Source organism: Oenanthe melanoleuca, chromosome 6, assembly GCF_029582105.1.
Source record: "Oenanthe melanoleuca isolate GR-GAL-2019-014 chromosome 6, OMel1.0, whole genome shotgun sequence".
Classification (NCBI taxonomy): Eukaryota; Metazoa; Chordata; class Aves; order Passeriformes; family Muscicapidae; genus Oenanthe; species Oenanthe melanoleuca.
This window is the reverse complement of record NC_079340.1, coordinates 3359469-3385655: the sequence shown is the minus strand read 5'-3', so window position 1 is coordinate 3385655 and position 26187 is coordinate 3359469. Positions and strand designations below refer to the sequence as shown.

At 51.9% G+C, this 26187-nt stretch overlaps 4 protein-coding genes across 5 annotated transcripts in view; 2 read left to right on the top strand and 2 right to left on the bottom strand.

Moving 5' to 3' along the window:
- Nucleotides 1-4033, bottom strand: part of SGPL1 (sphingosine-1-phosphate lyase 1) — a 28662-nt gene extending 24629 nt beyond the window's left edge. The window contains exon 1 of the mRNA XM_056495625.1: nucleotides 3869-4033. Coding sequence (XP_056351600.1) covers nucleotides 3869-3871 — 3 coding nt within the window. The 5' untranslated portion in view covers nucleotides 3872-4033. The remainder of the gene's footprint in view (nucleotides 1-3868) is intronic.
- A 2-nt stretch (nucleotides 4034-4035) lies between these two features.
- Nucleotides 4036-10522, top strand: LOC130255214 (uncharacterized). The gene is made up of 3 exons (XM_056495632.1): nucleotides 4036-4420; nucleotides 8662-8847; nucleotides 9358-10522. The coding sequence occupies exons 2-3, from the start codon at nucleotides 8824-8826 to the stop codon at nucleotides 10126-10128; spliced, it is 795 nt and encodes a 264-aa protein (XP_056351607.1). The 5' UTR covers nucleotides 4036-4420; nucleotides 8662-8823; the 3' UTR covers nucleotides 10129-10522.
- Nucleotides 10523-13108: 2586 nt separating this feature from the next.
- LOC130255213 (early activation antigen CD69-like) lies at nucleotides 13109-19359 on the bottom strand. 2 transcript variants are annotated; one of them, XM_056495630.1, is made up of 7 exons: nucleotides 18539-19359; nucleotides 15275-15483; nucleotides 14606-15035; nucleotides 14134-14229; nucleotides 13853-14031; nucleotides 13571-13671; nucleotides 13109-13481 (listed from the first exon to the last, which is right to left on the bottom strand). In XM_056495630.1, the coding sequence occupies exons 3-7, from the start codon at nucleotides 14994-14996 to the stop codon at nucleotides 13367-13369; spliced, it is 882 nt and encodes a 293-aa protein (XP_056351605.1). In that variant the 5' UTR covers nucleotides 14997-15035; nucleotides 15275-15483; nucleotides 18539-19359; the 3' UTR covers nucleotides 13109-13366. The 2 variants fall into 2 exon arrangements, with proteins under 2 accessions (XP_056351605.1, XP_056351606.1); XM_056495631.1 differs by having other exon boundaries at nucleotides 14606-15483.
- A 501-nt stretch (nucleotides 19360-19860) lies between these two features.
- LOC130255211 (uncharacterized) lies at nucleotides 19861-25734 on the top strand. Its single transcript, XM_056495629.1, has 5 exons — nucleotides 19861-20057; nucleotides 21126-23141; nucleotides 23769-23836; nucleotides 23914-24134; nucleotides 24642-25734. The coding sequence occupies exon 2, from the start codon at nucleotides 21233-21235 to the stop codon at nucleotides 22166-22168; it is 936 nt and encodes a 311-aa protein (XP_056351604.1). The 5' UTR covers nucleotides 19861-20057; nucleotides 21126-21232; the 3' UTR covers nucleotides 22169-23141; nucleotides 23769-23836; nucleotides 23914-24134; nucleotides 24642-25734.
- Nucleotides 25735-26187: the final 453 nt, after the last annotated feature.

The window sequence follows — 26187 nt, the reverse complement described above, 5'->3', positions numbered from 1 at the left end:
GGCCAAGGGAGATGCCTCCACACGCGGGTTAGGTCAGCTCCGATTACGGGAGCACGGGAACACCGGTACTGCCACTGCAATTAAGGCTTCTGCTCCAACACAACGAGTTCTCCTGAGGAGCAGCTCCCTGAATCCAAGCCAGCAAGGACACGGCAGCCTGGCTCATTTATTCTGCTCCTAAGCAGCAGGAAGACTCCAATTAGCCCTGCCTTTGCTGACACCTGCACGTGCTCTGGCCACAGCAGGCACATCTGACCGGAGCAACCAGCACTGGAGTCACAGCCGAATTCCTGCCTGAGAATGGGAATGGGATTGAGCAACACCAGCCCGGCCTCCTCGGAGTGCTGCCTGTGCCTGCGGTGTTCTGACTCGCACCCCAGCAATGACTCTGCTCCTCCGTCCCTCCCTGCCAGCCCCAGCCTGACAAATACCTTTGCATAAGCACCAGGCAGGGAACATTTGTTAGTCAGCTCCCGATTACAGCTCCAGGTTTGGAACACGTGCTGCCCCAGCCTGACCAAAGGATGTGGGCAGACAGAGATGCACCGGATGTGTAATCTCTCAGAAATCAAAAATCACCAACTTTTGGGTGTATGGGCTGAAGTGAAACTAAAAATACATTATCTTATCACAGATCCCCAGTACCACCAGTTTTGTCTGCAATGAATTTATTTTCACCGCTGCCATACTGAAACTTTGTATTTTGCCACAATGACAGCAGCTTGGGGAGGGTGGTGTTTGCCACGTATGGTGTCCGCAAAATGAATGTATACATACTGTACCACCAGCCCGGAGAGTTCAAGAGGAGTGGCTAAACAATGGCTAATTATAGCTTCAGCACAAAAACAAACAAGGCAGCAAGTCAGAGTAAGAGCAGCAGCATTCCAGCTTCCACTGGGGAGATAGAATGCAAAACCACCAAAACAAAATGGGAAAAGATTGATTGGAGGCTCACAAAAGGCATGATTTTACAGGAGCCCAAAGGACTCCTAAAACCAAGTTCAAATTTCATTGAACCCAAAACACACACAAGGTGTCGTGCTGACTTTGCTCACTTAGGCAAACCAATTTACAGAAGTTTATGCAAACACCTAGGCACGCTCCAGGCAGCACAGAGACAGGATCCACTCTCGTGGATCTCTGTGGGTCACCAGAATGTGCAAGGAAACCTCCTCTGCTGACACCCACAATAATCAGGGTAAAAGAAGTGCCCAGCTCCCTGCATGCTAGAGCTCATCTGGACATATTTCATTCCTCCACCTGGCCTCCTCTCAGCCTCAGATCCCTGCATGCCTTCCAGAGGATAAAATGGGTATTTCTCTGAAATACTTGGTGAGTACCTGGGTGCCACAGCAGCACTAAGACACGAAGCCTTGGCAGGAGCTGTCTGGGAGCAGAGCCTGGCATGGCAATTGTTCTGGGAGCAGGCATCCATGGACAAAGGCAGCCCTGGCACAGCTTCCCAGCAGGGTTATGCAAGGCTGGGACAAAGCCCCCAGTATCAGCACTAACTGAATGCTGCTATTATACATTAAGGGCCCTGCTCTTGGGCAAGTCCGACCATAGGGCAGAATCCTCAAAATTATCTTATCAATACCAACATGCAAAACTCTTTGACCCCTGCATGATCTAGTCACAAGCCCTTCCTGATATGGCACGGATAAATTTTGATGAGCAAAGAGGGGCAAAGGAAACACTCAGAACACAAAGGACTATGAGTGACTTTTACATGCAAATTTCTAGGAAATACAAATATTTCTAATACAGAAAACCATATCACATTCACCACAGCAAATAGACCAGGACACCTGCTGCTACATCAACTGGTAGAATCCTAAATGTCACTTCATGCTCTAAGGGCAGGATAAAGCATATACAAGGCCTGCTAGTACTTGAAAGGGAATGTTTTTCATTGTGTGGGGTGCAAAGAATAGGAGCAATAAAATAACAGAACCACAGATTCATTTGTTTTGGAAGAGACCTTGAATTCATCCCATTCCATCCCCCCTGGACACCTTTCACTATCCCAGGCTGCTCCAAGCCCTGTCCAACCCGGCCTGGGACATTTCCAGGGATCCAGGGGCAGCCACAGCACTTCTCTGGGCACACTGTGCCAGGGCCTGCCCACCCTCACTGGAATAAATTATTTCCCAATATCTAATCTAAACCTAACATTCTGTCAGTGTGGAGCCATTCCTCCTCGTCTCTTGTGAAGAATGTCTCTCCACCTGTCTCCAGATACTGGAGGCCACAATTGGGTCACCCCAAAGCTTTTTTTCTCCAGGCTGAACAACCCCATCTCTCCCAGCAGAGCTGCTCCATCCCTTTAATCATCCTGTTACCTCCTCCAGACTCACTCCAAGAGCTCCAGGCCCCTCCTGTGTTGGGCCCCCCCAGGCTGGAGACAGCAGATCAGACAGAGACATTTGGAAAAAGAGACAAGCAGAATCCCAAAATCTTTACTCAGAAAGGGGCTCTACAGAATCTCTTTGAGCACAGGAGTCACAGCAAGGCTGTGATTGCTGCCACACCAGGCAAACCACACACAATAAATGCTGTGATTAGGTTTATCTTCACACCACCAAGCACTGCTGGAGAAATCCAAGGCAGGAAGTTAGTGAGGCACAACCTCAGCAGATCTTCAGACACAACTTCTGAGGGTAAGAAAGAGAGTGGGGAAACTCTGAGTAGGCTGTACATCAGCAAAACATGGAAAAAGAAAGATTTTACTCTGTCAAGGTAAGAAAATTCCCAGTGCTTCGCGCTGCCTTTTGCTAAGGTCACAGGAAGGATGGCAGAGTGAAACCACAGCTCAGGAAATAAACTGTGTATCAGCCTGTCTCCAGAGGAAGCCTCATTCCCCGAGTACAAAGCAAACTTCCTAAGCTTTTCAGAAGCCAGGAAGCCTGTGCAGTAGCTACTGTCTAATCTAGTGAATAAAAGAGCAGAACCTGAGCAGGTCTGTCAGGTGCAATAAGCAGCAATTTTCTCCACAAAGCTTTGGCACAGAAGGGACTGAGGTGAGAACAGCCTGACCGCACAGCACGGCCCCAGCAACCCCAGGCCAGTCTAGACCTTCCCCTGCACAATAAGCAAATTATTTGCCCAGTGCCAAATGTTGGCAGCTGAAAGCAAGCCCAACACAAGCTGTGCAGGCTCTTGGTGCTGTCCCAGGCTATGCCAAAGCAAGAAAAAGCAGCAGCACTTGGATGCTTGGGAATGGAGTAACAAAGGAGTAGGACAAAGATAATGCTGTTTCATTTATTACTCAGTAGCTGCGATTTCAGTTTCCCTCGCTGATAGGGAAAAAAAAAAAAAAACAAAAAAAAAAAACCAAACAAACCCAAACAATCAATCAAAAACCTAGCGCCTCTTCCAGGTCTGAGGAATTGCAAAAGATTCACGCCGTGCCAATGCGGGCTAGGGCCAGCTATACTGCAAGAAATGCCAAAGTTTGCTTCTAGCTAAAATAATAGCAGCCAATTAGCAAACAGCGTCTCTAAAAAGCAACAATCAATCAGCAAACACGAGTTCTGTGAGCCCGATCAGCACCTTCGCCAAAACCCTGAGGAAAACATCACTCTGCCCCACCCATGTGCAATAACCAGAGACGGGCGAACCACCGCTGCTAATCTGCCCCGAAACTCGGTGATTGCGGGGAATAGGGACAGGAATGCACGAACAAGAGGCGGTTCAGGGGAAGGGTGCGGGGCTCGGAGAGGTGCTGACCGCCCACCCTCACAGCCCGCCGGCGGCCGGCTCGGCCCGCCATCCCCTCAGGGGATCCCCAGCCCGCGCCGGGCCTCGCTGCCTCACAGGCCTCACCCCTCCCTCTCCGCCCCACGCCGGCCTCGCGCTCCGCGCTCACCATCGCTGCTCCCGCCGCTCTTTCCTTCCTTCCTCCCTTCTTTTTCTCCCTTCTCCTCCTCCTCCTCCCGCTGCCCGCGGGGTCCCGGCGCGCCCGCGCCCCGCCCCGAGCTTTGCCCTTCCCGCTGGCCCCGCCCACGGGGCGGGGAGGCCACGCCCCCTCGGGGCGAGCGGCGCCCCCTAGCGGCGGAGGAAAGGGCGGGAAAGCCGCGCTCTCCCCTCAGGGAGCGAGGCGGGAGAGCAGCGCCCCCTAGCGGCGGAGGAGAGGGCGGGAGGGCAGCGCCCTCAGCTGGAAGGAGGCGGTAAAACGTTAAAGACAGGCGCGGTTTTAGTTTAAAATACAAGAAAAACCCACCGCAAACAAACAAACGACAGCAGCAACAACAAGAAAACAGTTTGTAAGCGCGCCCTGGTTATTAATTATCGTGGGCTGGAGGCTCTCTGCTTTGGATGCAGCCTGGGAGAGCTGAGGGTGTTCTGGAGAGGAGAAGGCCTCGGGGAGAAAAGATGGACTTGGGACCAGAAGAAATGGCTCCACACTGACAGAGCACAGGTTAGAGGGGATTTTGTGAAGGAATTGTTCCCTCTGAGGGTGCGGAGGGCCCCCCTGGATCCCTGGAATGTCCAAGGGCAGGCTTGGAGTAACCTGGGATAATGGAGGGTGTCCCTGCCATGGCAGGGGGTGGGCACAAGACAAGCCTTAAGGTCCATTCTAACCCAAATCATTCTGTGGTGTCTTTTGAGGAGAGTTTTTGTTCTGTGCAAAATATAAGGCAGATTAAAATCTACTCTGTTCTGGGTGGATCACTGGGACCCCCTCATCACCCTCACTGCCCACACCTGTGCCTGGCAACCCCTGACACCACAAGGATCCCAAAAACAGTTTGGCTGACTCCTGACACTATTCCATAAAACTTAAAGAGAACATGGGAAGAGTGCCAACAGCCAGCCAAAATTCCCAGGTGTTCAGGAGAGTTTTAAGAGGTTAAAGGTCTCTGTGTCCCCTGGCATCAGTTCTGACCTCATGAAATAAATACAGTAAGCAGAACATTGTTTGGGACCAGCCTTGTACAAGCACAGTGGTTTTTAAACATCCAAGCCAAACCTGACAAGCACCCTGAGGCATTTAGGTTATGCAAAGGAACATTTTGGAGCAATTATATTGCAGAACACTTGCAGGGGTGAAAAGGCAGAAATGGCAGCCAAAAGGAAGGAAAAACTTTTCACATCAGTAGCTCCTGGTGCAGTGACAGATAGCACAGCAGCATTTAGTCATTCCCCCAAAATTAACACCTGGAGCAGCAGCAGTGCACTGTGCCATGGAACATTGTGCCCCTGCTGCCTGCAGAGATGGGAGATGGCAGCAGGAGAAAGTGCCCACATTAAGCCATTTCTGCTTAGTCTCTACAGAACACTTGGCTTTATACACAGAATTTATAAATCTGTGCAGTCTTTCAGACAGATTCTGGTGCGGCATTTTTAACTTTTGCTCTTAACCTCCCTCACTTTTGTTGTCTACACTCTGTTGAAGCAGAGATTGCCAGCATCAGGTCCTGGCATTTGTAGTTTGCTGTTACAGTATTTATGCAGTTTGTGTTACAGGCAGTGACTGTTTGTCTGCTGTCACAGTGCCACCAGAGCTGTCTCCTCACAGAAGGTGACACCTGGCATAAACCAGCAGACAGGGCTTTGATCTCCAGCAAACTGCCCTCGTGGGATGGCTTTTAGAGCTGTGCCTAGACATCAGATGCTCTGTTTAGCAGAAAAAAGGAGCAGGCAGGTCTGTTAGTAACCCAGCACCAGTCTCACAAAGTAGGTCTCCTTCCCACATGCCTGCCAAGACAGAAAGCATCTACTCAGGAGAACCCCAAAGGAGTTGTGTTTTCTGACTATAGAAACCTCTGCAAACACCAGTGACCCCAGCCTTCAAGAAAAACATTGCTCTTTGGAAAATAGCCTTAAAACCCACATTTATGTATTCCAAGTCATGTGTTGCTCTCAAGGGGGTGAGAGGAAGTTTTGTTTATTCCATCAGCCCTGGAAAAAATCTCTTTGGATGCATCATTGCATCTTCACACACACCTTCACATAATGCCAGGGAACAAAGAGCTCAGATTGTTTAATATGGCTAAAAGCACATGTAGAAGTGAATATCTTGCTGCGAATATCTTGGTGGAGAGAAAAAGCCACACTGGGGAGGAAGAGGAGCCATTTGAGTGAGGGGACAAAGAGCAAATGGGTGCAGGTTGGCCCTGAACCCATTTCCATTTTTCTTTGGTCTATCACACAGCCTGGGTAAAAACTGGTTTTCCCACTATTCAGATGAATTTTAAAAATATCAGAGTAGCTTGGCTTCTCCTCACAGGTGGCAGGATTAATGTTGAGGCTGTGCCAAAGTGACTGCTCTCCCAGAGAAGAGAGTTGCCTTTCCCAGGAAAGGCCAAGCATCACCTGGCCCATGCTAGAACAGAGCCCTCACACCTCCTTTAAAGGAAGGCTTGGAAGGGGGCTGGAGAGAGAAAAATCCAAACTATTCATGTTTTTGCAGTGCTCCAAGATCCTGTGGGGGGCTGGCATTGCACTGGTATTACAGGTTACATATTTATGAGTGTAGAACTGTAACAGAGACCAATCCAGCAGCACCAATGGGTTCATGTTCTGATGCAAAAGTCAAATCTGAAAGCAGTCAAGTTTGAAGAAAGGAGGGCTTTATCCTCTTTCTACAGAGAAATGGAAAGAGAAATCATAACTGCTTTCTGAATGGAACAAACTCTTGTTTCTGCTTTGGCCTTGCTTTGGCCAAATCCCACTTTTAGCCAGGGGTGCCTATCTGTGAAGGATGGTTCTTTCCCAGAGAGTGGGAAGGGTGTCACTCAAAATGCCTGAGATGGCCCCCAGGAGGCCAAGGCCAGCCAGAGCTGTCACTCTTTCTGTCTGGGAGCAATCCTCCAATATTCAGGGGCTCCCTGGGAGGGTCCTGGAAGGTCCTAAAGCATCCCAGGATGTCCTGGAGGGACGGTACTGTGAGTGTCCCGGGGGTGTCAGAGGTCCTGAGAGGTCCAGGGGGGTCTTGTGTGGCTCTGGAATTTCCAGGGGGATTCCCAGAGAGGGTTCAATAGGGACCTTCCAGGACCCAGCCCCGTGTGCACAGGCTGGGGACACGGGGGTGGTGGCACCGGGCTGGGGACACGGGGGAAGGGACAGGAAGCGAAGCATCGCTGCCCGCGGGCGCTGGCCCGGTGTGGTGCGAGCTGGCGGCGGGAGCCGAGTTTCCTGCCACCACCACAGCCCGACAGCTGCTGGGAAAGCCCTCCTGACACCCCGGGGGGGCACCGAGGGGCTGGGGCCAGCGGGAGTTTGTCTCCAGTCGGAGGAAAACCTGCTCCCCACGGGGGAAAGGACAAGCAGCTACTGCGAGAAAAACCCCCTCCCACCTCAACCCCCTAAAATGGCAAAAAGATCAAAACGTTCGTCCTGATCTCTGAGAGATGAGAGTCAATGAATTGCCACTGGAAGAGGTATAAAAATGTCCGGGATGGATCCGTGAGATGCCAGGTGCGTCTGAAAATTGGACACATGGTGCAGGGCTCACGGCCAGGCTTTCCCAGCGCTGTGCGTGGAGCAGCGGCACCGCCTCGGCGGGAAGCCCTGGGGCCTCACTTCTCCTACCTGCTAATTAGGAGCCGTTTATTCAGCTAATTAGGCGCTGTTTCATTGTCCTTGAGCTGCCTTGGCCCTCTGTACAGCCCAGCACGGGCTCAGAGGCTGCGGGTGCCGAATGTGGGGGGAATATCCGAGGATTGCTCCCAGACAGAAGCTGCCAGGACCGGCGGCTGTGGCTGGCCTTGGGCTCCTGGGGGACACGAGAGGGACACGGGGAGACATGGGGGGACACGGCGGGGATCACAGGGGACATGGGCAGGGACCCTGAGGACCTTCAGTCTTAAGTTCCCCTCCTCTGGCTGAATCTCAGATCATCCCGGCACCAAAACACCGCTTAAAATGTCACATTTCTCCCTCCCTCTTCCCAGTGTCCTCCCCAAAAGTGCAATCCCCCGAGTTATTTTTAGGTTTTATTCGGTTTTTATGTCGATTTCTCCCCTACATCTCCCGCTTTGGGGAGATTTTCACCGGTTGCAACTCTGCCCATCCCCGCGAGAGCTGCTGGATCCGCGGGAATTGGGATTTTTCCCTGCATTAATGATGTCGGTTTTGGGGTGCAGTGGAGGCTCAGATCTCGGCAGATTCTTTCTTGCAGATCCACTGCAGCCTCATGTCGCAGCTCTGAGACACGATGCCATTCCCCTTGAGCGTTCCACAGGCTCCAGGTTCTTGCTTCCCGAGGTCCAGCTGGAACCTGCGGGGGGCAGGAAGGAGCCCCTGTCACCCCCAGGGTCCCTCGGGGACAATGGGATGCCCTCCCCAGCCCCAGCGCTCCCCAGGTCACTCACTGGTCCTGGTCGAGGTCGGAGCCGTTCTCCCACGTCCAGCCCATCCCGGCCACAGGCACCGAGAGGCCGATCCAGAAGTGCCGTGTGGGCTTCTGCAGACTGTCATTTAGGAATTCCTGGCCCGGGAAAGGAGAAGGGATGGTCCTGTTTTGGTCACCCCAAAACTGGCTCTGTCCTCATCCCGGAACTGAGCCCCACCCGTGTACCCCGCACTCTGCGAGGGACTTGGACACAGCGCGGGGGGCTGAAACCATGAATTTGGGAACCCCCTCACTTTCCATGGGTGCCTCCAGCCCCCCTCAGATCCACCCCACACCCCCAGCGCCATCATTTCCTTCACCAGCTCATCCTGGTCCCACGGCACCAGCAGCGTGGAGCCCCGATTCCCGCAGTCCTCCCGGCCCTTGCTCCAAGGGTTCATCCTGTCGGAAATCCAGTAGCACTTGTTCCCGATCAGCCTCCAGCCCACGGCGCAGAGCCGGCAGCCCTCTCTCTCTGCGGGCACATGGACGGACCCCGGCGCGCTCAGGTAATCTCCGGCCCCGCTTTATTGGGGGAAGGCTTTGAGGATCCCCCCGGGGGCTGCGTTACCTCGGGGCGGGCACAGGATCCTCCTCAGCTCCCTGACGATGCCATCCCAGCCCGAATAGGCGATTCCCAGCGAGGCGTTCCCGTAACCTGCTGTCCCCTTGGGCTGCCACCGCTGTGCCGCCCACCAGGAGACTGGGAGAGGGGGATACCAAGCCCGGTCAGGGAAAAGAGGGGTGGGATGGGAAGGGGTGCTCGGAGCCCTTTGCCACCCCCGAACTCACTGCAGAGCACGAGGGACAGAGCCAGGGCGGCCGTCAGGGCCTCGAGGAGGCGGCGGGGACAGCGGGGGGATGCTGCGGGGACCCTCTGGGATCCTTGAAAGTGAAATCTTGCTGCTGGGGAAGGGATGTGGCATAAAAAAGAGCGGGTTCAGGAACACCCGTCGCCTCCCCGGACCCCCAGAGCACAAGGCAGGAAGTCTGTCTCTCAGTGAGACCCCCCTTCGCAGGAGCACGAGGAGTTGGATGAGCCCCAAAACCCCTTCTGCTCCATCTTTTGGGTCCCGGCTCGGGAGGATGGGACAGAAACAACCGCAGCATCAAGAAAAGCCCCCCAGACCCGCCTCCCTCCAGCTGTGCCTCAGTTTCCCTACCTTGGGCAGCTCTTGGCGACTCCTGGGTGGCTTCAGCCCGCAGCCGCCCCCCTCCAGTTCCTCTCCCCCAAGGAACGGGGGGGCCCAGCGGACACGACCCCCCGGTACCTGCACCCTGCCGGGACGGGCACCTCCCCGCAGTGCCCCGCTTGCTCCATCGGTCTAAGACCAGGTAGCCGTCCTCGTCCTCCATGTGACGGCAGAGCCGGGGGTGCACAGGCTGGGGACACAAGGGTGGTGGCGTTGGGCTGGGGACACGGGGGAGGGGACAGGAAGCCGAAACATCGCTGCCCGCCGGCGCTGGCCCGGTGTGGTGCGAGCTGGCTGCAGGAGCAGAGTTTCCTGTCACCACCACAGCCCGACAGCTGCTGGAGGGACCCTCCTGACACCCCGGGGGGGACGGACCGAGGGGCTGGGGCAGGGGGAGTTTGTCTTCAGACGAAGGAAAATCGGCACACGGGGCTGCTCCCCACGGGGGAGAAGACAATGAGCTACCGCGAGAGAAAAACCCCTCCTTACGCCCGGCAGGGAGAGGAGGAGGAGAAAGTGGTGCCATGTAAAGGGGAGAGAAAGAGGGACAAGGCTGGAGCGGTGGAAAGTGGTGGCGATGGAAGCAGGGCAGGCTAGAATTTTGCTTTCCAGCTCTGTGGGAAGAACAGTGTCAAATCCATCTAGGAAAAGAGGGGAGAAACAGCAGGTGCTGGATATCTCCGACAATTGGGATTAATTTCTGTGCCTGAGCTGCCAAGGCCGGCAGACTCCGAGCCCCGCCGGACGCCGCCAGCGCTGCGCTGTGTCTTGCCCTGCCCTGCCCTGGCTCAGCCCGCCTGGCCAGACGGCCCCTTGTCACTGCAAGAGCTGCACCGAGGGACAGCTGGGCTGCTGCTGCAATGGGATCGGGAGAATAAAACAAACAGAATAAAAAGCTGCACTGCCGGGTCTCCTCTGCCCGCTGTCACTAATGGAGCAGTGCCGAGCCACAACGGAGCGGCGGTGCTGGTTAAATAGGGTCACGGGAAAGGCTGGGAAATGTGAAGGGAATAAAATTATACCATAATTATACCATAAAATTTATACCATATAATGGTATAAAATAGTGTAGAACTACTGCACCAGCAGTGGCTGCTGCCAAAGTGTCCCTACATAGCTACAAGCAAGAAAGATCACAGGAGCAGAAATAGAGATGTCACAGCTCCCTCCCAGGGACAGCAGTATTAGCACAGGGACAGAAAATGCTGATGTAACATCCTTTGTTCCTGTGTTAACTTCAGATAGTTTTCTTTAGTGTTTTATCCATGGAAATATTGCAGAGAGACACAGAAGATTTACTAGCATACTAAAAAGAAGCTGAAAAACCACAAAGGATGAGGTTTGGGATAGGGACAGAAGCAAATTCACACATCATATGAGACTTAAATATTGCCGCTGTGAGTATGCAGCATGGAGGACAGCTGGATTAAACTAGAATATATTCCAAAACTGTAACTGGCCTTATAACTGCAGATGAGGTTAATAACCCTCACCAATTCAAAAAAGGGAAATCTGGTCTAAACTAATCTAGATTACCATCCCTGCAGCCATTGGCTCTCAGTACTCCTTTTCCCCCCCAAACTCCAAAGACTTGACTGGAAATCTCTCCTTTTCTGATTCCTACCTCTACAGTGTTCCAGTGCCCCAGGTGATTTCTCTGAAGGAACTGAGCTTTCCCTTCACAGCAGCTTTGCTCTTCACTTCCCAGCCTCGAACCCTTGTGAATTCCATCTGGGAGCGTTGGCTGAAGGAGAGGCTCTATTCCCAGCAGAGATCCACACCTGACAGGAGTAACACAGCATGGGATGTTCTCCTGCCTGCACTAATCCCTTGCTCCTCAGCTCCAGCTGGAGCCCAGAGCCCTGGCAGTGGTTAAGGACACACTTTGCCATGGCCTGGCCCCAGACAGGCTGATTCCTGGGCTGGCAGCACAGCGGGCACACATTCCTACACCTGCCCCTTGTTCCCATCCCGTTTCCAGAAGCTGTTCCCGTGTGTTACTGTAAGAATCCAAACCCAGGTGTGTGTGGGATTTGGAGGGACTCTTAGGGGGGAATGTGGGGGTGCTCTGTGGGATTTGGGTGGGGGGTCTGATGTGTGTGGGTGTCTCTGGCATTCCTGTTTTTTCCCCTTGTATTTCCTATTCTTTTTCCGCTCATGTTTCGCACCCTTTCCTCCTCCCCTTTCCAGTGCTTTCCTGCTTCTTGAATGCCACATTTTCAGCTTTATGCCATCTCCATTTTTTCACTCTTCCCCACCTTTTTATGCTGCCTTTTTTTCTCCTGTTTTTCCCTGTTTTTTTTCCCTGCCCTTTTTTCACCCATTTTCCCCTCTGCCCTTTATTGCTGCCTTTGTCCTCCATTTTTTTTCCCTCCACCCTCTTTTGCTGCCTTTTTTGCCACCCTTTTTTCCCCCACATATTTTTTTTGTCCTTTTTCCCTGTTTTTTTTTTCCCCAGACCATTTTTTGCCCCTCAATGTAAATCCCTCTAATGATGGAATTGTGGGGGTTTCTATGAACTTAAACCCTTAATAATAAGGCACAACAGCGATTCCCTCTACATTTAAACTTAAAGATGATGAAAATGGACACATTTCAAACTGATAAAATTGCATCATACAGGGTGTTCCCTGTTTTATTCAAACAAGAAAATCAGGATTCCCAAACAATTGGTATCCCTGCAAAAATGGTCAAGGCAGGTTTCTTTCCATTGATATGCATAATATTGCAGGTGAACGGGGATTGGCCCAGTTTAAACACAGACAATAAAGGAAAATTAACCAGTTAACTTCAGAATATACTTCAGTAGAAATCTGTTGAAAGGGAAGCACACTTGTATTCCCTAATTAATTCCATCAGGCTTCCTTCACTACATATACTCTCAAAAGTAAAAGCAGAGATGCCTCGTGTGTTACTTCAAAGCAGATGTCTTGGTTTGAAAGTCAGGTGTCTGCTAAGAAAGGCAGAAGCCTCTCTTGAAATGGAAAATATAAACCCCCTCCCTCCAAATTATTATCATTTTGAAATTAAGGGGCTTTTAGGCAAAGATATGGGAATAGGAATAAGAGTTGTTTACTAAGAAAAATTAAAATAGAAATACACCAGGTGCCCAGTACAAGCAAAACCATTCTGTCCCCTTCCCCCTCACCCAGGGCAGACAACAGAACACATCAGAAAGGCTCGAGGTGTCGGGGTTTTTGTGGGTTTAAGTATTCAAAAGAGTTCAGCATTTGTTAGTTGCTATAAAGATGTTTATTGTAAAGGTACAGTAGTCTAAAAAGGCAAAGAGTCCCAAGTGTTCAAGTCTGTGCTAAAAGCTTTCAGCATAGAGTCACAAATAGAAGTAAAGTCCCCACTAGAAGCAGAAGAAGTCGGATCCATTGCAACAGACAAACAAATAGACAGCGAGAAAGACAGAGAGACAGATAGAAAGACAGATCATTCTTCGCACGCAGGTGCCTGGTGCCAAAAGTGGGATGCCTCCTCAGCACGTGTCAGCTGTTCTTCCTCTTCCAAGGACAGTCCAAAAGTCTCACTTTCAGGCCACTTGGGGATGATTTCCAAGAGCCCAGGGCCATTTGGATTTCCCATTTGAGCTCGTTGTGCAGTGAGGGCAATCCCCTCACTCCAGCTAGCACGGCTGGCAGGATGGATTGCAGAGACTTTTCCTTTGAACAGCCAGCCCAGCGCTGGCAGGGGGGATGAACAGGCACTGAGGTGACCCTGAGAGCAAGTGCAAGGCACAGGGTGCAGCTGAGAAAGGACAGCCCTGAGCTGGGCTGAGAGGTGAAGCTGGGACTGCCCAGCGTGGAGAAGCTCCTTTCTCCAGCCCCTGTTACAGGGGAGCTCGGGGCTTGCTGCAGAGATACGGCTGCGGATTCGAGCAGATCACACTCCTGAATTTCTCCTCAGCCAGGTACACACATTCGGAATTGCCCAGGACAGGAACCCTGCAGGGAGGAGCAGAGGCAGCGCTGGTTCCCAGGGAACACGTTGTGCCCCTGTCCCCCCATGCCCTGCCCGGCTCCCCGGTACTCACGAGGAGCTGAAGCTGCTGCCGTCCCCCCACTGCAGGTGCTCGCCCCATCTGCGCAGCCCCACCCAGTAATCGCCGTTCCCGCCGAGGCGGAAGAGCAAATCCTGCCAAGGAGAGAGCAGTGGGAGCTGCCCCGGGCCCTCGGGGGGACACGGCCCCGGGGCTCCTTCCCTGCAAGGCCCCGGCACAGGGCTGCAGCCCCAGCCCCACCAGCACCCAGCCCGGCCCAGGAGCACCCCCAGGCTCCCCTCAGCCACCCCACAGCGCCCGCAGCCCCTCACTCACCATTGCCTCATCCTTGACAATGGCCAGGGAGGCCCCGAGCTCCGAGCACCGCTCTTGAGCCTCATCCCAGGTTCTGTAATCCCTTGAGAAGTAGTAGCAGAATCCATTGTATCCAACCCAGCCATGGTGACAGCCCAGAGCCACGGGAGTAGTCGCAGGTGGAACTGGAGCCTGTGGTGCTGCAGGGGGAAGAGGAGAAGGTGTGAGGATTGCCCTGTGCAGGGAGCAGGGACCCCGCTCTGCCCCGAGGGGCTGGGCCCAGGCTGCTGCCCCTCCCTTACCTGACTGCACAGCCAAGGCCACCGCCAACGCCAGCACCAGCACCAGGAGCAGGATCAGCACCAAGATGACCCCAGGATGGCAGCTGAACCTCTTGCCTGGAGCAGGAAAGAGCTGCTGGCTGCCAGAAGCACAGCCGGCCCTCGAAGCTGCTGCCCCAAAGGTCGAGGAGCACAGGAGGAGCTCTCAGCCTGTTTGCTCCTCCCTCAGCTGGCAGCCAGAGAGCCAAGAGCCTGGACACAGGCAGGGACACAGCTGTGGGGACAGCCAGGGACAGCGGGCTGGGGACAGGCTGCAGCAGGAGAGCTGCACAGCCTTGGGGGCAGCTGCGGCTGCCGCTTCCAGCCACTGCTGGGGCCGAGCGCAGCACGAGGCCTCTTCCACACATCGGGAAACAGCCACACACCTGCCAGCCCTGTCCTTGCCAGTGACACTGGCCCTCCCTAGAGGCCACAGGCGTGGCCCTGCACTCACCCGGCAATTTGCTGAGGATGCTTCTGTGCCCATGGCCGGTTGCTGATGTGCCCAGGGGATCCAGGGGCTCCCTCACTCTGCCATCGCTGCTGCAGATTCCATTCTCCACATCTTCACTCACTGCACGCTCACAAGTGGAGTTCCCCTGCTTACGACAAGTGGCGTCCTGTGCACCTGGCAAGTGTGCCAGCCCGGCTGCTGATCCCTGCTGGACATGCAGGAGCTCCTTCACAGGCCCATGCATGGAGCAGAATTCATTCTGCTCCATCTCACACTCGGAATTTCTCTGCTTGGAAGAATCAACCCCTTGCTCCTGACACATCAGGAGTGCAGGAAAAGCCCTTCGTGGATCGGCCTCAGGAACAGCTGCACACCCACCGGGATGGCCCATTGGAAGAGACACGATGACAGGTCACGGCTGTTCCTGGCCCTGCGGGACACAGAGGATCAGGAAGGAGACCGGGATGAGCCATCGCTGCTGCGGCACCGGCTCGTCCCCAGCGATCCGCGGCAAGGAGGAGACCGCGGGCAGCCGCTCCCTGCCCAGCTCAGGCCAGGGGCACACGGGGGAAGCGGCGCAAGGAACTCGCCAGAACCGGCCCGTTCCCCTCAGCGCGGCCCCTCCGGCCGCAGCGAGCCCGGGCTGGGCACAACCGAGCGGGGTCGTACCTGTGCTGGAGCCGCTCCCAGCTCCGGGGCCGCCGCCTGCACGGACCTGCCCGAAAGCACCGGGAGAGAGAAGCGCTGGGCCCTACCCGGGCAGAGAGTGCGATCGGTGCTGCTACAGCCAACAACGTGCTGAGGGCCGATCGGCTCCTGGGAGTGTTGACCAATAGGCCAGGCGGATGGAGACGAGGTGATTGATGTCTCTCCTGTCCCTAAAGGAAGGCGATTGCTCTTGTGCAAACATAAAAATCGCGACACACCCATGAAGCTGATGAGTGACGTCATCCCCCAGGTAATTTTTTGCCAGGCGGGTGCTGGCATGATACAGCGCCAACTCTGGCAGTGCAGCTCCCCGGGGAGTTCGTGATCTCTCGGTCTTGAGCCTTGAGATCAGTAAAATGGGGCTCTTTCACTCAATTCGAACCCATAGCACCATAAAGGTATTCTCCTTCCACTTAAACAAGATATGGATGGAAAACCGTGATTTCCCACCTAGTGAGACACCAAAAATCATGAAAAAGGCGTGTTTTCCTTCAATTGAGACCCTTCAAATCGTAGGTGAAGGGGGGTCCTCCCAGTTCAAACATAATTACCGAAAAGTTTTCCTCCTTCATTTTAAATCCCTTAATCCACTTTCTTCTTTCTTTGTTTTTTTGTGGCGGCGGGGTCACTGGGTATTGACTGGTGTCACTTCTCCCTCTTCACCTGGAGGTCACACCCGGGGCTGCTGCACGCTGCCGAGTGCTGGGGAGTTTCCTCCCAGTCCCCTCGCAGTTTCCCTCTGCCTGGCAAGCACCGGCACGGATGGGGAGAGCACTGCCAAGGAACTGCGAGCCCTGCACCTTCCCAGTGCTCCTCATCCCCTCCCAGCGCTCCTTCTTGCTCACTGCCGCTGCTTCCACTCGCCCTCCCAGTTCCCTCATAGCATTCCTTGTGCCCCCAGCTCCCTCCCAGTGTTCCCAGGATCTCTTCCAGCGCTCTCACCGACGGCAAAACACTGCAGGGGTCTGCGGGAAATAGAAAAGGCATGGAACTCTCAGAAAGCTGAGTGAAAGGAAATTTCAGGGTGGAGAAATGCAAGAATGCTGAAGGTGCAAGGACAGGAAACAACAGGGCTGTGAGCTGTGTAGACATAAGCCTAAGGAAAACATGTTAAGCATGACAGTGTAAATATTTCAGGTTAATAATGAAGCTTTATCCATTGTTTTAAGCTATTAGAGGCAAGCATTGTTCAAAGCAAGATGTACGTGCTGCTTTATTAATCGGCCTGAGCAAACGCTTATCAGCTTTTAATATCATGCTATTGGCTAGAGAGTTTATCTTATTTACAGGTAAATATAAGGTAAAATAAAAAATGTCCCAAAAAAAAACCCCACAGTGATGGTGCCCCGTTGGTGCCCTGTTTCGTTTTATGAAACAACTGTTGGAATCCCCAGATAGTTAAAATGGACATCTGTGCAATAATCCTTTTGCATTGTAAATGGATACTGTTCTCGTCTCCTCCTGGCTGCTGGACACCCTCGGATGGAGCCAAGGAAGGAGCCTTGTGGAGAATCAAGGTGAGCTCTGGGGAAAAGAAATAATGAAACAAGATTTGTCTCCGTTTATTACTAAAGACAGTTATTACTCCAGACCCTATAATTAATGTTCAGGATGATGAACGTCCTTTTAAGGTGGATCAATACGATCTATCCGAGCATAGACCTTAACTCTGTCTTCACATTCTCTTTTTGGGATGTTGTCCACTGGAAACTTTATAAACCATTCACTTTTGGATGGGATCAGAGCGTGGTTACAATTATTGCTGCTTGTCGAATGATCATGAGCATTTTTAAACAGCCGACCCCACCCGTGCTTTCCCTGTGCACCCTAAAACGAATCCCCAAAACCCTCCGCATCCCAGAATGATTGCCTAATTTAAACTGAGCACCTCGCTCCTTTTCTCCCCAGCACAGCTTCTCTCCTCCTGCCTCACTTCCTCAGAATGTTTCAGCCTATCCTCCGTCTCCCCCATGCTCCGTGCCGGGTGTCCCTCCCCTTAGCCCTCTGTCTGTACCCCAGGCGGGCAGTTCGGGATCCCTGTGTTCTCCCCGTGTCAGCTCTGGCCTCTCAAATCCTTCCTCAGGCTGTCCCAAACTCCTTTGTTCCCCGTGTCTCAGAACGCTTTCGTGGGCTCTGCCCCCGCTCCTCGGCCCCGGCCGGTCCCCTCGAGCCCTCCGTGTCTGATTCCCGAGGAACTGCATTGTCACCCATCCCTCCGTGTGTGCTTCCCGAGGAACTGCATTGTCACCCATCCCTCCGTGTGTGCTTCCCGAGGAACTGCATTGTCACCCATCCCTCCGTGTCTGATTCCCGAGGAACTGCATTGTCACACATCCCTCCGTGTCTGATTCCCGAGGAACTGCATTGTCACCCATCCCTCCGTGTGTGCTTCCCGAGGAACTGCATTGTCACACATCCCTCCGTGTGTGCTTCCCGAGGAACTGCATTGTCACACATCCCTCCGTGTCTGATTCCCGAGGAACTGCATTGTCACCCATCCCTCCGTGTGTGCTTCCCGAGGAACTGCATTGTCACCCATCCCTCCGTGTGTGCTTCCCGAGGAACTGCATTGTCACCCATCCCTCCGTGTGTGCTTCCCGAGGAACTGCATTGTCACCCATCCCTCCGTGTCTGATTCCCGAGGAACTGCATTGTCACACATCCCTCCGTGTGTGCTTCCCGAGGAACTGCATTGTCACCCATCCCTCCGTGTGTGCTTCCCGGGGAACTGCATTGTCACCCATCCCTCCGAGCTCTTTTTTGTCCTCTTTTCACTGCGAGTTTTCACTCGCCCCGCGGGGCCATTCCTAACTCCGCGCCACTGATGCGGGCCCCGCTGCCGCCGCAGTGTCCCTCCGCTGTCCCCTTGGATCCCAGCGCAGCTCCAACCCCTTTCTCAGCCGCATCCATTCCTTCGCTCCCGCGGCGAGCGGCATTCCCGGTGCCGTTCTCGCACCGATCGGTGCCCGGCCCGGCTCCAGCAGAGCCTTTCCTGGCTCACTGAGCCAGAGGGAAGCCAAGGTGTGGTGGATGACAAGGTGCTGGCAGCAGGAGCTGGAGCCTGCCAAGGACAGCAGCCAGGATGAGATGAAGATAATACCCTTTTATAATCCAAAAGTATTATTTGGCACATGTCCCTTTTAACTGCCTGGAGATTCCAACAGATGTTTCATAACACGAAACATGGGGTTTTTCTGGGATATTTTTTCTCTTACCTTATCTTACCTGTATCTATGTGCACAAACAACAGGAGTGGAATGCTGGAGCAGCTGTCTCGAAACTTTATTCCATCACAGTCATCAGCCTCATTTTACAGAACCAAGCAAGGGAGATGGAACAGCTCCAGCTGCCTGCACTGCAGACCAAGTTCTCTTTGTGACAAAGTCTTTTAACAGCTTTATAGCAAATAGCATAATATTAAAAGCTGATAAGCGTTTGTTCAGGCCAGTTAATAAAGCAGCACGTACATCTTGCTTTGAACAAAGCTTTCCCATAATAGCTTCAAACAATGGATAAATCTTCATTATTAACCTGAAATATTTCTACTGTCTTGCTTAACATATTTTCCTGATAATATTTTCTCTACGCAGCTCACGGCTCTATTGTGTCTTGTCCTTGCACCTTCAGCATTCTTGCATTTCTCCATCCTGAAATTTTTCAAGCTTTCACTCAGCTTTCTGAGAGTTCTACACCTTTTCTATTTCCCACAGAATCCCTCAGGTTTTGCCGTCAGTGGGAGCACTGGAAGAGATCCTGGGAACACTGGGAGGGAACTGGGAGCACAAGGAATGCTATGAGGGAACTGGGAGGGCGAGTGGAAGCAGCGGGAGTGAGCAAGAAGGAGCGCTGGGAGGGGGATGAGGAGCACTGGGAAGGTGCAGGGCTCGCAGTTCCTTGGCAGTGCTCTCCCCATCCGTGCCGGTGCTTGCCAGGCAGAGGGAAACTGCGAGGGGACTGGGAGGAAACTCCCCAGCACTCGGCAGCGTGCAGCAGCCCCGGCTGTGACCCGTGAGGAGGGAGAAGTGATACCAGTCACTACTCAGTGAGTCCCCACCAGTAAGAAAAAACAAAACAAAACAAAACAAAACAAAACAAAAAAAAAAAAAAAAAAAAATTGGGGTTTGGTTTACGAGAAGAAAAGGGATTTAAAAGGAAGGAGAAAAACTTTTTTTCAGTAATTGTGATTGAACTAGGGAGGACACCCCATCACTTACGACTTGAAGGGTCTCAATTGAAGGGAAACACACCCTTTTCATGATTTTTGGTGTCTCACTAGGCAGGAAATCCATTTTTCATTCATATCGTGTTTAAATGTAAGGAGAATGCCTTCATGGCGCTGTTCTGTGGGTTTGAATTGAGGGGAAACGCTCGATTTCACTTATCTTAAGTGTTAAAGGCGGGCAGGCCCTGAGCAGCTCGGTCCAGGTTTGCCAAGGACTACATTTCCCATGGCTGAGGCGCATTTCAGGACACATGCCCAAAGCAGCCGCTCCTGGTTTTGCGCACAGAAGTTGGTTCCTTCGGGACATCGCCCCGCCCCGCACCGCCGGCCACTCCCAATCGCGGATTGGTCAAAAGTTCCATAGGATGTTTCTCCGCGCTCCCGCCTCTCCTCTCCAACCCTTAGCGGCACCTTGCAGCATCCTTCGCTCTTTTCCCGGCAGGGCCGGAGCGCTTCTCTCTCCCGGTGCTTTGGTGCCAGTCCGCGCAGGCGGTCCCGGAGCTGGGAGCGGCTCCAGCACAGGTACGACCCCGCTCGGTTGTGCCCAGCCCGGGCTCGCTGCGGCCGGAGGGGCCGCGCTGAGGGGAACGGGCCGGTTCTGGCGAGTTCCTTGCGCCGCTTCCCCCGTGTGCCCCTGGCCTGAGCTGGGCAGGGAGCGGCTGCCCGCGGTCTCCTCCTTGCCGCGGATCGCTGGGGGGCTATTTGAGTCGGTGAGTCGGGGGTCTCTCTGAATTTTTCAGACAGAAATCAGATTGCAGGGAATGAATTAAAACTTTTTGGCCGTGTTTGAAAGAGGTATTTGCCAAGAAAGGCAGGAGCCCTTCCCTGAGACGGAGAGTGCAAATCCAATTACCTCCAATTTATTAAAATTTTGAAATTAAGGTGCTTTCTAGTAACGATACGGGGCTAGGAATACCAGTCCTTACTGGTTCGTGATGGAGACCCGTTTCACGTCCCCGGCGCCGCCAGGATGAATGGGCCGCATCCCGAAGGGCTGAGCGGTGATTCCACGTGATGCAGGAACGCTGGATGATGACGGCGGCCGCGTCCCGGGTGGGAAGGGTGGAGGAGAGACTGTGCTCAGGGATCTCGGGGCAGTGCCGTCCTGGTGCTCCAACAGGATGCGTGGAGGTGTTAGACAGTCCGAGCAGGGGGTTGCGGGGTCCCCCAGCCGAGGAAAGCAGCTCCCGGCGTCGCTGTGGCAGAGCGAGGTTTTCCAGCCACCGTTCTCCCAGACAAGAGGCAGGACAAGCTCTACCCGCTTGCCCTTTCCCCGCCCCCCTGGTGTCGCGCTGTTCCACTTACCCGGCCCGGCGAGACAAAACTCTTAAAGGGACCGGGAGTCTTCCCCTCCCCTATCGCTAGCCGTTTTAACATGTCAATGGGAAAATATTCCAGATGGGGAGGGCAGGGGAAAAGAAAAGAAAAAACAACCCCCAACACTGTGGAAGCAGAGTTTTAATAAAACAATCCAACCAGGTTAGTGCCTAAAGCATCAAAAAATTAATCCCATAAAAGTTAACCCACGAGCAGGTGCTGCAGCAGCGATGGCTCATCCCGGTTCCCTTCGTGATCCTCGGTGTCCCACAGGGCAGGACCAGCCGTGACCAGTCATCGTGTCCCTTTCAAAGAGCCATCCTGGTGGGTGTGCAGCTGTTCCTGAGGCCGATCCACGAAGGGCTTTTCCAGCACTCCTGATGGGTCCGGAGCCAGAGGCTGATTGTTCTGAGCTGACAGATTCTGGCTGTGAGAGGGAGCAGAGTGAATTAGGCTCCATCCATGGGCCTGTGAAGGAGCTCCTGCATCTCCAGGAGGGGTCAGCACCCGGGCTGACATACTTCCCAGGAGCACAAGAAGCCACTTGTCATAAGCAGGGGGACTCCACTTGTGAGCGAGCAGCGAATGAAGATGTGGAGAATGGAATCTGCAGCAGCGATGGCAGAGTGAGGGAGCCCCTGGATCCCCAGGGCACATCAGCAACCGGCCATGGGCACAGAAGCATCCTCAGCAAATTGGCGGGTGAGTGCAGGGCCACGCCTGTGGCCTCTAGGGAGGGCCAGTGTCACTGGCAAGGACAGGGCTGGCAGGTGTGTGGCTGTTTCCCGATGTGTGGAAGAGGCCTCGTGCTGCGCTCGGCCCCAGCAGTGGCTGGAAGCGGCAGCCGCAGCTGCCCCCAAGGCTGTGCAGCTCTCCTGCTGCAGCCTGTCCCCAGCCCGCTGTCCCTGGCTGTCCCCACAGCTGTGTCCCTGCCTGTGGCCAGGCTCTTGGCTCTCTGGCTGCCAGCTGAGGGAGGAGCAAACAGGCTGAGAGCTCCTCCTGTGCTCCCCGGCCATTGGGTTGGGATGCGAGGGCCAGACTTGGTTTTTCCTAAACTACACTTTCACTCTGCTCTCCTTCCTGTGACCTTAGCAAAAGGCACACAAGGCACTTGCCTACACAGAGTAAAACCTTTCTTTTTTTATGTCTTTCTCACTTACACCCTACTCCCCATTCTCTCCCCACTCTTCCTACCACTAGAAGTTTTATCTGAATTGCCTCACTCGCTTCCTGCCTGGGATTTCTCCAGCAGTGCTTGGTGGTTTGGAGATAAACCTAATCACAGCATTTATTGTGTGTGGTCTGCCTCAGTGTGAAAAGGCAGGGAGAATTGTTTGGATTCATAATGTTACTTGCATTAAATAGGGAGAAATGGAAGGATCTGCAAAGTACCTGGAACTGTTGCACATGGCAGAAGATCACTTCCAGCAATCTGTTGATGTGCCAAAAAAGATAAGAGCTACTTGAAATTCATGAATATCATATACCCTGCCTACAAGTCCTTTAACTGACCTTTAAAATCCTGGTTACAAAAAACCTGAACCCTTTTCTCCATCGTACATTTAACATGTGTGCTCTGGCCAGGACATTCAGGTACTAATTCCTCTGGAATGCTCCACTAGGATAAGTTCTTGCTAGAATAACTCTTTATCTGAGTTTTGTGAAATGCTGAGCTCTTCCAAGTAGGTTAAGAGGTGACTGAAAAGCATTATTTACTTGGTTTGCTGTAGGAAGTGTAAAATGTTTCATGGAAAAGCAGTGGATAATAAATACAGAGTAATCTGTCTACTTTGCTCCAGGAGCTGGCTGGAAGATCAAATCCAAAAAATAAGTCACTACAATAATATCTGAGGCTTTGCCAGCTCATAGTATCTTGACTGGTAGTTTTTTGACTTTCTAGTCTGTGCTGTTTGGGATCTGGCAATCTTGAGATTTACCAAGGCCAAATAAATATAAAGAGCCATGACAAATGTGCTTTGGAGCCATCAGCTGGGAATTGCAGGGACTGACTGTGTCCTGTTTTGGCCAATGCTCTGTGTAGTACTCTGGTACTTCCCCAGATTCATTTCCCTTTTTGATGTGCTTGCACAGAAGGAAAAATGAAAAATTTGAGTGAAAACCTGAATGCAGCTTATGTGATCCCATTGAACCAATTTCAGTAAATTGATTTTTTTTCTTCTAGCTCTGTTGAAGTGAGCCCAGGTGATGAAATCCTGACACTACTACAGACAACATCCATTGATTTGAAGGAATTTGAGAGAGAAGCAGCTTGTCTTCCTCCAGAGGCTGGTGAGCTGGATGGGGGGAATTATTCCTATTCCAGATGATTATTTGTGGGAATGTTGACATCTGTGAAGAGAAAGCTGTTTATTAGTCATGAAGCCAACCTTCATTAAGACTAAATCCTGGATTGGCTCTCCCTTTTTAGAGTAAGCCTTTCTTCTTCCACTTAGTGGCCAAAGGATTCTCAGTGCCTAGAGTGCTATCTCTTAGTTTGAAGTGGAATGTTGCACTCTGCTGCAGCCCTGTGGTTGATTCTGTGATGCAGAGAATCAGAATTTGAAGGTGTTCTGCTGAGCAGGGGCCTGAAGCAAACCCATAGCAGTGAAGATGTACTTGCTTTAAATCAGCTTGGTACCACTCTGACACTGGTGCAGGTTAAAGTGCTGCAAGCTGAGCTGCTTTCTGTCCCTCAGTTTGGTTTTGTGGTCTTCAAAATTTTTCTCTGTCATTCTAGAAATTCCTGCACTCATTGTTTCTCGTCTAATCCATACAGACTTCACAATTCTAAGGACTTCTAAACTCAAATGTTCCCACTTCAATCCTGACTTGAAAGAAATCAATATGGCTTGTGCCTCTGTCAGGCTTATGCAAGCAGAAAAGCTTTATTTATTTAAAAATATTTTTATATTTCAGGTCATCTGATGAATCCCATGTTACCTTTGACGTGGATTCTTTTACAAAAGCACTGGACAGAATCTTAGGTGAGATTGTTCCTTTATTTGAAACAAATCCTGGTGCTGATTTCTTTGCTGTTGTACTGACACAAAATAATACCCAGGAGCAGACTCAGAGGAGCTGGATTCTGATGATCTGGATGAAGAGGAGGAGTTTGATTTCTCAGATGGGGATGATGAAGACCTGGCTGCTGGAAATCCAAGGCAGGAGCAGAAGGTGTCTCCTGAGGAGCTCGTGGGCAGTCTCAGGTCGTACATGAAGGAGATGGACCGTGAGCTGGCACAGACCAACGTTGGGAAAAGTTTCAGCACCCAAAAGAGAGGGGTGAGTATGCCTTGAGCTCTGATCTGTAGCAGTAATTTCCAAACAGGAAATGTGCTGAAAGTGGCCAATCTGAGTAAGGTGGTCAGAACCTTCCCACGTGCAAGCCAAGTGTGCTGTAGTTGCACCATAATATGTTTTTTTCAAACTAAAGCTTCCCTAAGCTTTGAATTTGCACATCTTTTCTAAGACTTAGTTTCATTTCCCTGTTTTTAGTAGTAGGGCAAGCAGCTGCAGCTTGATTTTTGAGTTCCAGTAGTAGTTTGCTCCCATAGGAAGCTGAGCCAGGAGTCAGCAACATTTTCTGTCCTCTTGGAACTTAATCTGGGTAATGGACAGTGATGGTTTTTAGCTGGCACGAGCATTTGGTGGCTGAATTCCTGTCTGTTTAGACTTTGGAATGTAATTTGTTGGCTGCAGAATTGTTGTTTCTTTTCTCTCGTGGCTTCCCTTTTTCCCCCCTTAACTCTGCTCATACAATTTGACAAACCTTGCTCCTTGTACTTGCAGGCAGGTTCTGTTGGAGCAGCCACATCTGAGAGCGCTGGCCCCGATTCTGGAGCTGAGGATGCTGAGCTGGCACCCTTGGATGTGGACATGAACCTGGTGGCAAACCTGCTAGAGTCCTACAGTGCCCAGGCTGGCCTGGCAGGACCCACCTCGAACATTTTACAGAGCATGGGGGTGGCTCTACCTGAGAACACAGATCCCACTGGCCCCAGCAGCCGAGCAGAGCCGTGAGACGCGGCTGGTGGGGAAACGAAGCACAGACCAACGAGCAGGATGTGGAACAAGAGGCCAAAGGTTTTAATTCTGAGCGTTCTGTTCATTATGTGTCACTTCAGCAAAGTGAATTTACCTGCAAAAGCCTTCTGGTTGGACACTGTCTTGGATGGAAAGGAGAATTTCCCAGTGCTGACACATTTTCAGAAAACTGAAAAACGATGTTGTGACTCGAATGAAACTTAGTATAAAAAATTCTCTTCCATTTTTCCAGTCAGTGATCCAATGTGCCACATTCCTAAAATGCTCTTTTACACATTGCTAAGTGGTTTCAATACCTGGGAAGCAGTTCTTGTGCTGAAAATGCTGCTGCCTTCAGGGGGAGGTGGGGAAATGCCACATTACAGGAAGAGTCTCCTGGATTTGGGAACGCTGGTTAAATGTTGGGCAGACATTGAATCCTTCCCAAAAGCAAGATGCTGTATTGTAAGAACTTCTGACAATTACTGTAAGAGCCTTGTCCTTATTAAGTACAAGGAATTGAAGAGTAACTGGATCAAATATGTAAATATTGGCCAGAAGTATTTTAAAAATTTATTTCAATAAAAACAGAAATACAACTTGATAAATTAATTTTTTTGAAGGTTTTCCTAACTTCCTCAGTGAAGTATCAGTTTTTGGAATGAAAGCATTTTCATAATTGGCCATTCTCTGAATTCCATTTTTGCTGAATGTTGGTGTCTTGCCAGCAGTAGCTGTATGTGAGCCCAGGCTGAACAGTTTGGGGTTTTTTCAATGAAAATGTGGCTAGAAGGCATGCAGCAGGTTGCTTTCACATGGAAAGAAAAATCTATGCTAAATATGACAACTTTAGTTTCAACAAGATAAATTTAAAATAAAATACAGAGACATTCTTGATTTACAGACACCAACAATGTAGTCCTGTCAGGTCAAAATCAGCCTCTTAATTATTTTTCATTCACCAATTAATCAGTTGTCCTCCACTGATATTGTATAATTTACTTTGTCAACAGTTCATGGAGAGTACTGGCAGGCTGGACAGGGATTACAGATGGACAGCAAGAGCTGGAAAGTGTAAAGAAGGTTCTGCTAAATTTCAAGGAATTTAGACTGCTGAGAGGTGAGGTGGACTACAGATTCAGACAAATCTGGAAAAATGGGGTTGACAGAAGTTTTTTAATTTAGACAAGGATAATGAGCTGTTAGTGTTAAAAACAGAGGTACTTGAACCTTGGAAAGGATTTGTCTTTGACCAGGTAAGGTAATTAACACTGAAACTACATAAAATTCTCCACTGATGAGTAGTTAGATC